This window comes from Leopardus geoffroyi, chromosome D2 (assembly GCF_018350155.1).
Source record: "Leopardus geoffroyi isolate Oge1 chromosome D2, O.geoffroyi_Oge1_pat1.0, whole genome shotgun sequence".
NCBI classification, from domain to species: Eukaryota; Metazoa; Chordata; class Mammalia; order Carnivora; family Felidae; genus Leopardus; species Leopardus geoffroyi.
In genome coordinates this window covers 37,463,774-37,479,130 of record NC_059334.1, presented here as the reverse complement: position 1 = coordinate 37,479,130, position 15,357 = coordinate 37,463,774, and the positions used below count along the sequence as shown (strand labels likewise).

At 43.3% G+C, this 15,357-nt stretch overlaps 1 protein-coding gene across 44 annotated transcripts in view; it reads left to right on the top strand.

Annotated features, from left to right (window-relative positions):
* Positions 1-15,136, top strand: part of KCNMA1 (potassium calcium-activated channel subfamily M alpha 1) — a 729,677-nt gene extending 714,541 nt beyond the window's left edge. For 16 of the 44 annotated variants that reach the window (XM_045437744.1, XM_045437752.1, XM_045437747.1 and 13 more), the window contains 5 exons: positions 116-310; positions 2,199-2,317; positions 4,687-4,911; positions 7,203-7,231; positions 14,365-15,136. In XM_045437744.1, the coding sequence (XP_045293700.1) occupies positions 116-310; positions 2,199-2,317; positions 4,687-4,911; positions 7,203-7,231; positions 14,365-14,519 (723 nt within the window). In that variant the 3' untranslated portion in view covers positions 14,520-15,136. Of the gene's footprint in view, positions 1-115; positions 311-2,198; positions 2,318-4,686; positions 7,345-14,364 lie in introns of those variants that run through there. The other 28 variants (XM_045437751.1, XM_045437768.1, XM_045437763.1 and 25 more) reach the window with 4 other exon arrangements.
* The last annotated feature ends 221 nt before the right edge of the window (positions 15,137-15,357 follow it).

Genomic DNA, 15,357 nt, shown 5'->3' with positions numbered 1-15,357 from the left:
GAACTTTAAACAGGAGATACCAAGAAAAGTTGTAATTTGGATGTCTGTTGCCGTGACTTTAGGGTGTTTGCTTAAAAGAATTTTTTTCTCCCCTACCCCCCAACTCTCTCCCCAGACATACTTCAATGACAATATCCTTACACTAATCCGGACGCTGGTGACTGGAGGAGCCACGCCAGAGCTCGAGGCTCTGATTGCCGAGGAGAATGCACTTCGAGGGGGCTATAGCACCCCCCAGACGCTGGCCAACAGGGACCGTTGCCGCGTGGCCCAGTTAGCGCTGCTGGATGGGCCCTTTGCAGACCTGGGGGTGAGTTCATGGTGCAGAGGTCACCTGAGCCCACTGACTGGGAATAGCTTGGCCAGAGTGAACTGGGTGCCAGGGTGAGGAGCCAGGCACCTGTCTTTTCTGTCTTCTGTGGTGATTCACTAGAGGTGATGTGTATGGTGTGCTGTGTTTTACATGCAGTCCTTCATCTTTATTCCCACGGCAATCCTTTGACATAGGTTCTACTCTCAGACATTCTAAGGAAACTGAGGCTCAGAGAGACGGAAGACTGGCCCTATCAGGAATTTGCACCAGGAACCCTGGCTTCGGAGCCTGTGGGCTTTACTCACTCCCCTAGGTATCTTCTACCACGAGCTAGGAGGCATCAGGTGATTCCAGCATGTGACCGAGGCTGGGACCCCTTTCCACAGGGTCTTAGCCTACCTCAGGGCCACTTCACTCCCAAGGCACATTAATAGCCCATGAGGAGCTTTTCAAAACCACTGATGGCCATGTCCAGTTCCCAGGATTCTGAGTTTTTGTATCTGGGTATATGCCAGCCATTGGAGGTTTTTAAAACACCACCAGTAATTATGTGCATCTCGAGCCACTGGCCAAACAAATGGCATCTCATGTGGACCATTTAATGTCTCTAATTCCAGACCTAGGTCTTTGCATCTCTGAGGCTGCACCCAGTTAATCTCCCCCATGCCCTCCCTGCCACAGAGGGGATGACCAGTGCCTCCCTTTGGGCTCCACACACCAACTGGGTTCTCACACTTGGGCAGAAGTATGCAGTCTTGACCCTTATTCACAGCCTATACCGCATCCACGGATGGGTTCAAGGGGTGGAGCCACAAGTCTTGGCAACCAATACATTTATTGCACAAACAATAGCGTCGCCCAAGGAAAGGGTCACTTTTTCTATTTCTTCTGAAACTATGATGCTGACTTGCACCATATTTTAGTATGGTTATGGATAAGGACCTATGTTAGACTGGGCTTTTTGGAAAGGCAGCTTCCGTAGCTCATGGCTCCTTTCATCTATCACCGACTTACTGATACACTTTAAAAGGATAAAGACTTTAAATGACGGTAAGATATGGCCCCATTTGTGTTCTGTAATATGATGCCCATTTGGAAATTCCAACGACAAGAAGGACAAAGGCAGCCACTTTATTCCCAGCGATGTCATTCTTCAGTGCCCTTCCTACACTCACACCCACCTGAAGCCACCTGGCTGTGTGAAGCCAGCATTTCCAAGTGAGTGGAGTTGCTTTCACATTCCACGTCGGGCCCCAGACCCTCTGGGAGGTGACTGTGAACTGATTAGGACTGTGAATCCCACTTATTCAACCTGCAGCTCTCCACCTCCTGGGGAAACACATTCTCTTCCACCCGCGCCATCTCTGAGGTCTGTAAATTGTGCTTTTCACACAGTCTTTTCCCTGAAAGAGTCTTTCACGGTAGCACCTGGTAGGGTCTTTTCTCCTCGCGGTGATTTTAATTATCACTCGAGCAGTTTTGACAACACGGTCAGATCCCAGTGATTACAGCTGAGCTGGGGCTAAACATAATCGCCATTTTACCCAGCTGGTTTCTTCTCTGCCAAACATGCATCTGAGAGCTTTGAGCCTTACACAATCACTTAGAATGAGGGAGAGGCCCATTCTCTCTAGGGCTCTCATTGGTACGGATGGAAAACTGGAGAGAACCGGAGGAGAACCCCATCATTATCTGATCCCCCAAAATTACCAGTATTGGATGTAGGCTCTTAATCACATTGACTTCTTTAGCCTCAGTCCCTTGGGACAGACCCTCCAACTCAGGAGACACCAACACAAGCTTTCACGAAAAGGCTCTGTTCCCCCTGGACCTCTACTTCCAGGCAAATGAAAATGTTTCTCTCTGTTCTTTTCTTGTCTCCCAGGATGGTGGTTGTTATGGTGATCTGTTCTGCAAAGCTCTGAAAACGTATAATATGCTTTGTTTTGGAATTTACCGGCTGAGAGATGCTCACCTCAGCACCCCCAGCCAATGCACGAAGAGGTGAGTATATTTCCACTCTCCTCTCCCACCCCGAATGCAGAGACAGAAATGCCCTGTCTTGTTTCCCACTGTGAAGGCAAAGGTCCAAGTACATGCTCTCAACATGCAAATGACTCTGCCCGCATTAAATCCAACACTGGGTTTGGAGGTTATGGGAGGCTTTTTTCTTTAATTCCTCATAGCAGATGTAAAGACATTATGGGAAGAATTCAAGTTTTATAGAATAGTTCCTGAATAGGAGCATCTCCTCCAAACTCTAGCTACTGGGATTATTCTGCCGGTACCTCGTATAGAGATATTTCATATTGCTAGTGTTTAAGATAGATGTTTCCTTTGCCATATCTTAGATGCCTCTGCTTTTACTTAATATATTTTTAATTGACTCACTTTTTAAACTTTTATATATTTATTTCAAGAAATTTGTGTGTTATCACCTTAAGCAGAAAACTATAATAGTTTATGTGTGCTAGTTATATATTTTTAATTGCACTAAAATAAATTCATAGCAGCCCCAAATTAAAAGTATATCATAGAATTACCCAAATCTGTGCATTTGCATACTATATCTCAAGAAACAATGCTACAGAGATTAGTATTTCTCAGCTTTGCTTGCACATTAGAATCACCAGGGGTGCTTTTTAAAAATATTCTGCTTTCCCTGATTTATCTTGTCTGGCTTGAAAGTGTAGATAATTTCTTAGTGCCCAGAGATTACAGTATATAGCCAGAGTTGTGGCTAATTGCTGTAGACTAGTGAGTTCTCAAAGTTTAGAGAGCAACAGAATCACCTACAAAGCTTGTTAAAACACAAATTGCTAGACCCCACTCCCCAGAATGTCTGACTCTGTAGGTCTGGAGTGATGTTGCTTAAGAATTTGCATTTTAGGGACACCAGCGTAGCTCAGTTGTTTGAGAATCCAGCTCTTGATTTCAACTTAGGTCGCGATCCCAGAGTCATGGATCAAGCCCTGTGATGGGCTCCATACTGAGTGTGGAACCTGTTTATGATTGTCTCGATTTCTGACTGGTGTGAGGTGGTATCTGAATGTAGTTGTGATTTGTATTTCCCAGATGATGAACGATGCTGAGCATGTTTTCATGTGTCTGTACAAACGCAGAGGGAAGCAAACCATGAGAGACTCTTAAACACAGAGAGTAAACTGAGACTTGATGGGGGTTGGGGGGTGGGAAAAATGGGTGATGGGCACTGAGGAGGGCACTTGCTGGGATGAGCACTGGGTGTTGTATATAAGTGATGTATCACGGGAATCTATGCACACTGTATATACTGTATGTTAGCTCACTTGAGAATAAATTATATAATCTTAAGAAAATAATTTTAAAAATTAAAAATTAAATTAAAAAAGATTATATCTCCCTCTGCCCTTCCCTGTCTCCCTCTCAAAAAAAATAAATAAAAGAAGTTGCATTTTATTTATTTTCGAATGTTTACTTGTTTTGATAGAGAGAGAGCATGCACAAGCAGGGGAAGGGCAGAAAGAGAGGGAGAGAGAGAGAGAATCCCAACGAGGCCCTGCACTGTCAGCACAGAGCCCGACACAGGGCCAGAACTCACAAACTGGGAGATCATGGCCGGAGCCGAAATCAGGAGTTGGACACTTAGCCCACTGAGCCATCCATGCACCCCCAAGAAAATGCATTTTAAGTGATGCCCCGGTGTTGCTGATATGTCTTGGCTTGAGGACCCACTTTGGGATCTCCTACTACTAGAGAGGAGGCGGTGGGGTTTTTTTGGTTGTTGTTTTGTTTTGTTTTATTTTGTTTTGTTTTGTTTTGTTTTGTGTTAGCAGTGTCTGGTGTTAACCAGAGAAAGCTTGATGGGATTGAGAATAGTTAAAGCAGGACTAGCACAGAGGCAGGGAGGGATCTTATCTTCTCTCATTTAGAAAAAAATCCCCACCAAAACTGATTTGTAAAAGGTAAAGAGTGAGAAAAGGCTGAGAAGATGTTAGGTCATGGGAAACAAAGACCCTGTAAGGTGTGTCAGAACATTCTCTAGCAAAAGAGGCGGTGCAGTCAGTGAACCTCCTGCACGCATCTGGGCTACTCGGGATCAGAAGTGAACTCGAACTTCAGTGGAAAGGGGTGGGGACCATCAGAAGCACGGTGTGGTTCCCCCACCACGGGGCACCAATTGAGCCTCTGGTGCCAGGGCTCACGGCTGGCCACCTGCGCTGAGCTGAAGAGAGGAAGAGCTAGTTCAGCTTGGGAGATAATATTTAAGGTCTTGGACCAGGTAGAAGCCTTCCAGATCCTCTGCAAGACCTGAGGATCCTTTTCGGTTCGATGAGAGGTGAAATACGCACCCAGTTGTCCTCATTCTGTGACCCCTTTGCTTCCCTGTCCAGGTACGTCATCACCAACCCCCCGTACGAGTTTGAGCTCGTGCCGACAGACCTGATCTTCTGCTTGATGCAGTTTGACCACAACGCCGGCCAGTCCCGGGCCAGCCTCTCCCATTCCTCCCACTCGTCCCAGTCATCCAGCAAGAAGAGCTCCTCCGTGCACTCCATCCCATCCACCGCAAACCGACCCAACCGACCCAAGTCCCGGGAGTCCCGAGACAAACAGAAGTACGTGCAGGAAGAGCGCCTCTGATATGTGTATCCACTGCCACCGTGTGTGAAACTGTATCTGCCACTCATTTCCCCAGTGGGTGTTTCCAACAGTAACTTCCCCCCTTTTCCCCTGTAGCCACCCCCTTTTTTTTACACATATTTGCATATGTATGATAGTGTGCATGTGGTTGCCATTTTTATTTCACCACCATAAAACCCTTGAGCACAACAGCAAATAAGCAGAAGGACCAAAAGTTATTTATGATTCTAGGGGAAAAATAACCCAAAGGCATGCTCCAGACATAAATAGCTCACTGCAGGAAGGAGTTCGCAGAGTAGAGGAGCGTCATTGTCATCCATGTCAGTTATGCAAAGCACGTTTAGTTAATGTAGAAGAAAAGTTTGTTCTGATTGATCGGGATTATCAGGGTGCTTCGGGTTTTGATTTTGTTGTTGTTTTCCTTTCTTTCTTTCTTCTTCTTTTTTAATACACACGCAATAATATACACATACACATTTCTTTGAAGCAAGCAACCAAAAAGCAACAAAAACACATCGATTGTTTCCACTCTCACTCTCTGGGCTGAAGTATCGCGAAGCATTTAAAAGGCTTTCGCCATTTGTGTAGACGATTATTAAGCATCTGCTTTTGTAAGAGAACATCCTAGCTTTTTTTACTCACCAAGGCCTTTCGTCCCAGAGCTAGCTTCCTCTGGGAGTTCTTAGGCACATTTCTACCCTTACTATGGAGGAAAGAATCGTATCCCATTCGTGGATGTATCAAATTCTAGTCATCTAAGTGAACAGAGGTTTGATTGCATATTAAATTGTTATTCTGTCTCCTTATGCCATATGACTAGCTAATTTTTTTTTCTTTCACTTTTGACATTTGGGATGAAAAGCCATATGTATCATAAATATCAGATGTAAGTCATTAAAAACTGCCTTCCTGGGACTTTTACATCTTTTAAAAGGTGAATTACTTACCTTATGTACAGAATAAATAATGCTCAGGAAAGAGCGAGTATTTTTCCATGCATTCTCAGGGGACCTTTTTACTCCCCTTTGTTTGATTAGCTAAGGCCCCAGTGCCAGGCAGGAGCAGGGGCTGGGGCCAAGCTAGAGTGTGAGGAAGATAAACCCAGCAGCAGATCATGTTTTTCTAGGAGCCAACATGCTAAATAAATCAGATTGTGGGGGGATCGAGCCACAGTTGACTCGACAGAGACAAAAGCTAGCTACTACTTCAAACTGTGGGCACAGCTGCATGGCGCTGGCTGTCCCAAAGCAGGAAGCTGGTGGGAAAATTCCTCCTCCTCAATTTCTTGAACACAGCCAATTCACTTAGGCAGGTGAATGACGGTAATAGCGAACCACTCCTTATCGTCATGAGACGGGGGAGAGGAAGTGTGCAACAGTGAGCCAAACACATTTTGGTATAATTCTTGTTTTTTTTTTCTTTTGTTTTCTTTCTTTCCTTCCCTTTTGAACAGTTAGTAAAGCATGAGCTGAAAGGTAGAAAAATCCCTTTTTCAGCATACAGTTGTCAGATGTTTATGCATGCTGTAGGCGGTGCCGTAGTTCTTATGAATCGGCAAACTCCACCATAACCGAATTATCCTGTGTGTGGACTAGCCCTGGGCTGGCGTATACCTGTTTGAAGTGTCTACTTGAGCAGATTCCACCAAACAGAATAGGGGTGGAGGGGAGGAGAAATATGTCACAGTGGTACCATCTCTAAAAAGGTGTTTTTATGGTGAATGTTTTGAGTTTAGATTTCGGATCCCCTCTCTCCCCTAAGCATGATAGTTTTGGAGATTTGCTTGCTGTGTGAATTGACAAGCACTTTTACTGACAAAATGGTGAGGTTCAGTCTGCACCTGTGCCCCCACACCAAAGACAGGGCAGTATTCAGACCAGGAATGGGGTGGGGAAAAATTGTATACATGTATATTAAAAAGCCCTATGAGTGGAAGAATTTTTTTTCAAATTATTTTTGTCCCCATATATATCGATTTCTATATTACGTATAACTATCCTTTTATATAGAACTATATCTATATCTACATATATGTACACACACACACACATATACGTGTGTGTGTGTGTGTATATATATATACACACACGTATACCCCAGTTTGGGATCATGAAGAGCTTTTCATGCATTCTTTGCAAAGGAGGTTATAAAGTTGTGCCCATAGAACATTTATAACTATAAGAATGTGCCAGTTAAAGTGCTCGACAGGAAATATGACAGTTTAAAAGCATTGTAAAACTCACATAGCTTACTTCTCTCTCTAAAGTGCAACAAGGATGAATAGAATGGGCCAAGGTATGACAATTAATGGTTCTGCATGACCTAGCCACTGCTGGGGGTTTTCTTCTATAACGTTGTCCTTGTGAAAACTTTTGTGACATTAAAAAAAAAAGGAGTTACAAATTTTATTCTGTTATTGGTTTGTTTCTTTTTGTTTATATTGTTCTGTTTGTGGTTTTCTTTAGTTTGTTTTGCTTTTTTTTTTTCCTCCTCCCCTTCCCCCTCCCTTTCCCTCCCTACTTCTCTTTCCTCCACTTTCTAAATTGCTCAGCGCAATGAGGCTGTGCTGCTGCTACCGCTAGATCCCTTAGAGTTTGTTTTGGTGTTCTTGGTTTTGGGGTTGGGTAATTTGGGGGGAACTTCTCTCCATCTGGCTTGCCTTCAAATCTGCACGTGGCCTCCCTGCCCACCTTGGTACCTTGCTCCAAGTCCAAAAGCCTTTTGCCATCAAGAAACCCAGCTTCCTCCACTTCCCCCCATTACCACTACCCCAACCCGGCCCCCCCCCCCCATCAGTCTGTCCACATCTCTGTGTTTATCTTGGCAAGACCTACTACAAGTGTGATGCCAGGTGATAAACTTCGCTGGAAAACATTTGCAGCTATTCCATTTGGCAAACCTGCTTCTTGGTTAATATTTTGTCCCTCTTTTTAATTTAGACCAGGAGGTTCATTAATGACAGAACATTGGTCTCCATTATGTTTGATCAGGATGACCCCAAGTTAAAACTGTTCAGTTATGTGTATCAACTCGTAGCCCACACCCAGTGATCTGAGGTTTCATGACTCAGTCTCTGTATTTTCCAGGTCTCTCCTGTCACCTGCCTTTGTTCAATCCCAACCAGAGATTGGGCAGAGAGAAGTAAATCCAAAATGCGTGTTATATACAGTCTGTTAGCAGCTCTGAGGAGATGATGCTGTGACAGGAATGGAGTGGGAACAGACTATGACATGAGATGTAACTTTGGAATTTTCCCTGGACTTAGGGCACACACTTGAGAGTTGACTATAGTATTTGGCCAATGATATATTCAATGATGAAAAGGTATCATTGTGACCTCTATTCTGTTAGCTAAAACTACTGTATTATACTTTCCTCAACAGAACACAAAGTCTCCTCCATTGTTTTCCATGTGACCCCAAACTTCCCCATTCCCCCTCAGGTTCTCTTAGGAAGTACACAGGGTTCTCATATTATGTCTCTCCCTTTCCTGCTCCCCATAAAAAAAGAATAGAAGAGAAGAGGAAAGAAAAAGAGAAGAAAAGAAAGAAAGAGAAAAGAAAGAAGTAGGTAAAGGTAGAAAGTGAAAGAATTATTTGAAGAGAAGGTCTATACATTTTAAAAGAGCAATAGCTAGAAACTCAATTATCTGTACCATTCTAGAAGAGAAGCAGTCTGTGAGCCATTCAGTCCAATTTGCTTTAGGCTTTGAAGGGCTGAACCTTAAGTGAGTGGGTAGACCGGGAGGTGCAGTGAAGCTTTCTCGGCCTCAATGTTCACCCAGATGATCATAAAATCATCAACACCCCTAAGGACTGCTACCCAGGGTCCTTCCTGAAGCCAGTTCAGGTGTATAAAGGGAAAGATGGACCCATATACATAGAGTTCTACCACAACTGGAGAAGTATCAGATTCTGTTATGAATATTAAGGATTGTGACCCAGAACATTACAATAACGCTCAGTAATATTTTGAAATAAATTGACCTTAAATATTTTTATACCATTCATCATGTTATACATTATCTTTACTCCTTTGGCTTATCAAAAAAACAAACAAACAGTGAATGTCTCTAGGTGCTTCCTGATGCTACTGTGCTGTTGGCACTTTCTTCTGAGAAGGGGAACACCCTCGTAAGTTCCATGAGACAGAACTGACTGTGCCTCCAGCCAGTATTGTCAAGATCTCAGATGACCAGAGAAACCTTAGACTGGCTCTTCTTCAGCATGGGAAAAGCCTAAAGGTGTCTGTATCCCAATAGGGACAATTAAATCAACCTGCCAGGTTCCTATAGCAACAGGATCCTATCCTTCAGGTTTTGGAAGGATAAAGAGGATAGTGTAGAAACTTGGGGGGCCACGGAAGTCAAGACAGGGTAAAAATCAGTGTCTCCAGCAGCTTCTTCAGCCCATCCCTGTTTTGTCATAACATGATGAAGAATAAGCTGTGGGCACTTATCACTAAATTGGTTGCTTGTCTCCCACCAGGAGATTACATATCTATTGCCTAGGGAGGTGAGGGGGCCTACCCCTTGCCATCCAAAAGGGAACAGTGAAGAGTCTGTCCTCGGGGTGCAGCTGAATCAAGGCCCCAGGAAAGGGCCAAAGGGGGAAGTTTGCTCTGCCCAGCGAATGGCAGCATCAGACTTTCAGTGAAAAGAGGAAACTAGAGCCATGTCGGACAATTGCAAATGACAGTTTTCATAAATGGAAGCTGCCTTGGTTTGGGTACAAATGACTTTCATTTCTATGAAATAGCCATACTTTGCCCATGGAGAGGAAAGAAGGCAGTATGCATGGGTGGGTCCACTGTGGGCCTCAGGGTCTGCCAGGCAGAGGGCAAAAGCCAGCCTGCCTCTGGAAAGGTGAGCTGTGAAACCATACAGCGTTACCTTTGAAGGCGTCAGCCTTCAAAGTTAGGGCTTACTGTTCTCAGCTGTTGTCTCTACCCAAACAGCCTTTTTCTTTCAAGCCCTCTCTCTCTAAACCTCAGTGTGTGGTACAGCGAGAAGAGGACCAATTATTTCAAATACGTTTGCTGTATTATCATCTCTCCTTTCGTGTACTCTTCTCTGGGAGTAGTTATGTGAAAAGGCTAAATCCCACAGCACTGACAACCCACAGAGACAGCGAGGCTCAGTTTTCATAGTGCAGCCTATTTCTCTGCTTGCAGGCATCCAGGCAGTCAGGTCCGCCCAGCTCTGGCGTTCTTTCCCACCCATAGCCCACTCCTCCAGGCTCCTTATGGCTTGGGGAAGTCCTCACTCATATCCTGGACCCTTCTGTCTCAGTGATGAAAATAGCAATGGAAGATGCAGATGGTTCATGGATGGGATAGGGCACCTGTTGAGTATAAAGCCATTATTTCAAGGATACAGGTCCCACAGCAGGATAGCATCCTTGAACCCCCCAGAAAGAACACTGGGTCACTCCTTCCTCTCCTTACCTTCCAAATGAAGGTAGCCCAAGTGAATCCTCCTCTGTCATCTCTGCTGCCAAAATCCCCATTCTGTGGGCCAGCACCCCAATTTATGTTCCTTAGTTCTCCATCCCTGGTTCATTTGCAGCCACACTGAAAAGTACCGCCCATCCTTACATAACCCTTTAGTACTGAGAATATTCACGTTAATGCTAACGTGTAACATAACCTTATGTGACAAGCTGACTGACACCTTGGTGCTTACTCGGTGCCAGATACTTTTCTAAGCACTTTACATACATTAACTCATTCAATCCTCACACGAGCTCAGATGTACATGTGGTTAGCATCTCTGTTTGAAGGATGCAGAATCTGAAAGATTTGTTCAAAGGCATCCAGCCAGAAAGTGGCAGAGTGGAATTTAAAGCTGGGCTATGAACTCTGCCACTATGCTGTGATGTGGCTACTATTACTAACAGACGTACGTGCTCATGTTTATTTACCGTATCTGGACCTGCAGTAAATGCTTCACCAGCACTAGCCCCTTTCATCCAGACCACATTAGGAAGATTTGATCACTAGCCCATTTTACAGAAGAGAAACTAGCAGAGATCAATTACATAGTGACTTTCTTGGAGCCGTGCAACTACCGTGTGAGACCCCAGATCCATTTAGACTTCCCCACTGCCCCACACCATCTCCTTAGCCCACACCTCATCACTGGTCCATGGTGGATAGCTCATGGCGTGGCTGGTCTTGATAGGTGCCTTCTCCCGATGGTAGTGCCAAGTCTTTTAGAGGCATCTCTTCTGCAGTCACTATGTTGTTCTAGCCCACTTGCCAGAGCCTAAAATGCCTTCCTTTCCTGATCTGGGCAGGTCACACACTGTACTTGCAGTGATGACGTCATGCTTTGCATCCTCAAGAGACTTAACAAATAGGGCTGTTTTTTTTTGTTTTTTTTTTTTTTTTTTTTTTTTTTTTTTTCTGACAGTGAGGAGCTCCTTGCAGCTAGATCCATTGCCCCTCCCATTTTAGGAACAAAAATGAAGCTCCCGGAAAGCTTTTTGGCATAGGGGATGAGGCAGGGAGAGGAGATAAACCCAGGGATTTGGATTTATCCTGGACCACTTCAGCACCCATTTAAATCCTTTCCCTGAGTATTCTTCCTATAGCCAATGTTGTAGCTTCCCATTGACACAGTTTCTTCTTTGGAAGATGAGATTCAGTGAACCAAAGTGTCGTCATCATGCTCAACGCACTGTCTGTTGAAGAAAACGACTGGCAATCAGTTAAGTGTGTGTTCCTCTGATGCCCTGTGGGAGAATGTTTTCATGAAATACCTTTGCCCCTGGATATTTTACTAGAATGCTCAGAGCATTGATATATTTCCATTTCCTCAACATCCTATCCAACCAAGTCTCCAACAACATATATGTTTATATCTTACAAGGTACCCAAATTAAAAAGCATGTTTCTCAGGCATAACAAAAACCTCAACTCATCACCAGGATGCACTTTAACACAAGTCCTTCTTGTGTGGAAGTTCAGTGGCCAAAACACAGGGGCTACTCTTCTTAGATTTTCTTTTATGGAGAGAAATTTAGAAAGAAAGAGAATGAAGCTTAAACGGGGAAATAATGCTCTCTATCTTACCGACAGCAGAAGGAAATTGATATTCTCTCTGCCGTGAAAGGTCAAAATGCCAACTTTGAATTGAACTGTAAAGACTAAATTCTGAACAATTATTCTCTGCAGCAGTTGTAAAAATTTCAGCAAATTGCAGCTGTCTTAGGTCTTTCGCCCAAAAGACCTACTCGTTTCCATCAACAGAGTTCAGTCTTCTTTCCAACCTGGCATGTCCAACCCAGCACTAAATCCCTTTGCAAAATCAGTCCACACAGTGGCACAGCCAAAACCAAGGGCAGCTCAGGCAAACAGCACAGGAGCTAGGTTCAGCTCTTCTGAAAATCATCTTTATACATAAACCGTTGGAAAAAGTCGTAGTTTGAAATTGTTTCGGCGGCCTGGCAATGCTTTTAAAACATGATAACCATCACACTTTACTCCTCTCTGAAAGGTTAGTTTAATCGTAGATCACAAAAAATTGGTTTCCACAAATGCATAATGGTTCATCTATGTCACACTTGAACTAAATGGTTTTTTAAATGGAGCTGAAATTATTTTGATGTGTACACAGTCCTGGATTTCTATACAACCTTTTTTAACCAGTCCATCAGGAACCTTGCCTCTAAAGCCTCATTAATAATTCAGATGTGCTGATGACTTTAAAAGATCTATGGAATTGAAGCTTAGGAAAAAAAAAAAAAAACTCTGCTTGACAAAAAGATAAATGAATGTAGAAAGAAGCTGTAGGAGTCTGGCAAGCTGTAGATCATCTCAGAACAGATTGTAACTTTATCATTCTGTCAGGGGGAATAATTTAAAGCACTTAATCAGTTAGCTTCACTGTGAGGATGTAGCATTATGAATTCCTATCGTCCAATCTGTTCAAATCAAAGTGAACTTAATTATAATAGGTGAGAGAGCCAGAGCAGGAGAAAGGGGAGTGGAGAATGATCCAAGAGAGAGACAGTAGTTTCCTGGGGGTAAACTGAGCTGCTGAACAAAGGATAGTAAGCAAGCTCTCACTAACCCACTCCAGTGACAGTGTTTACATTGAGGGCTCAGACTTGACACAGCAAGAGAAAGTATAGATCAAGGAGAAATAAGCAGAGCGATCGTGAGCTGATCACAGATGCTGAATTTGTAGATCATTAGCCCATCCGACAGACGCACATGCACACACATACTCACACTTCTCTATCAAGCCAGGTGAGCAATTTTTGTTACGTATCAGTCCAGAACCATGAACAGGGCAGTTGTGAATTGTTCTGATAGGTAGAAGAGAAGCCATTGTCTCTAGAGCAGTGGATGTGCCTGAAAGCTTTTTCCTTTTTTCTTTTCTTTTCCTAAGCCACTAATATGATTCCCAAATTAGAATGTCTTATTTGCCCAGTCTCTTCATATCTGCACACATAGCCGATTATCCAGAAAGTTTCAAATCCTAGAAAAAGGCAGGGGCAAGGCCTGAATCCTGTAAAATACCACTGAAGTGCCACGAGGATACCAGGCCATTTTCTTCCTCTCCCCAGCCCCCGAACGCTCTGACTCAGCGTTCTCACCCAGCCATCTCTGTGTTTAGGGTGGAAATGAAATGCCAAGATGTCGTCAAGCTCCCTTGTCAAGAGCTTGGATTATTATAGTCGGTTAAGATATTGCCAGTAGGAATTCTTTTCATGACTGTATACCAACACAGAGCTTTCTTTCTTGAAATAAAAAGCCATCTCAAAACCGTCTTAAAACATTGGTCACCATTCTGATTTTCAGTCTCATTACCCAGCAAAATCTGTGGGCTTCCTTTAAGACCCTCAAAACTGACTGCAAAAAAAAAAAAAAAAAAAAATACAGAAGAGTGGTATATTGAGATATAACTTCAAGTATGTCTCGTACAAACAAAGCTAAGTACAGGTTGGGAAGAGGAGATCCTGCATAAGGTTCCAGATCACTGGCTCTGTGTCGGGGACGACTTCCTTCATGTTTCACTCAAATCAGTGAACACACAAATCTTTCCTCAGGCACAGTGTTTATGCCCAATATTTGATATATTCAGCATCTCCTTCCCACCAAAGATTCTCAGTCCACTAAAGGAACCCCAGAGAACACTGCTGGAGTTCTCTTCCAACCCCTCTTTGTTCTCAGAGGTCCTACCCATGGTCCTTGCAAGTCCCAAGGGCACGCTGGTCATTACTTGCCACAGGCAGCAGAGCTGTCCCAGGTTCTGGAATTCTCCCTACACTGCACTCCCTCTTAGCAACTATATTCACTGTCAGCTTCTATCGATTACATTTTTGCATTTTTTTTTTCAAGGAACTTTCCAAAGGCTTTACCCTAGGACTAATTAAGCTTCTCATTTCTCCTTCTTGTTCTCTATCCGTTTCGCCCTTTAGCAGAAAAGAAATGGTTTACAGATGAACCGGATAATGCCTATCCCAGAAACATTCAAATCAAGCCCATGAGTACCCACATGGCTAACCAGATCAACCAATATAAATCCACAAGCAGCTTGATCCCACCAATCAGAGAAGTTGAAGATGAATGTTGACTTCCAGGAGACCAGAACTCTTTTTTTAAAGCCTGACAAACTTCATAAATGGTGATGTGACTTTTCTTCCTCTTACATGCTGAATCACTGGTGGAAACGTTAGGATAAGCGAGAATTGCAAGAAAAATAAAGTAGACAGATCTTTCTCTTTGTCTGCCTTGAATATTGCTTCCATGTATTTTGGAAAAGAAAATGATTTCATTTATAAATGAACATATTAAAATAGTCATGTATAGCCTCTAGCATTTTAAATTATTTTTATTTATTAGAAAGAAAATATATTTTTTCTTTTTTTTTCATTGTCAAATATCTTCCCAGTATCTAAACAATGCAAAATCAAAATGAGTAAGTGGCCAGACTCCTTAATATGTATTTCTCTTCTTTCTGTCTTTTTCTTTGAGGAGAATGATGGTCACCACCACAATTGATCGTAATGAAGGCAAATGGATTGCTAAAACAATTTTAAAATGGTCCAATGATGTAAACATGTATTTTAGTAAATTCATATAAGAAGACAAAAGGGGGCAGGTGAATTTCCTGGATGGGTGTGTATTTTAGCTGCACTGACACCAGCTCTTAATAAATGGAAACTTATTTATTTTCACAGTTGAAAGTCATATTTTTGTAGTTTTAGTTTTCATTCTGTATTTCTCCTCCCTTTGTTCGTATATTTAAAGGGAAGACCTTCTTGCAGCTTTGCTACAATTGCCAGATCAGGTTTATCCAGCCAACTAACGATGCCAGGAGGGGCGTGAGCACGCCTGGGACGTGGAAGTTGAGGACCAGACGCACGCAAGATATTGCTCTGTTTGTTGTTCTGATGGTGGGGACTCCTCCA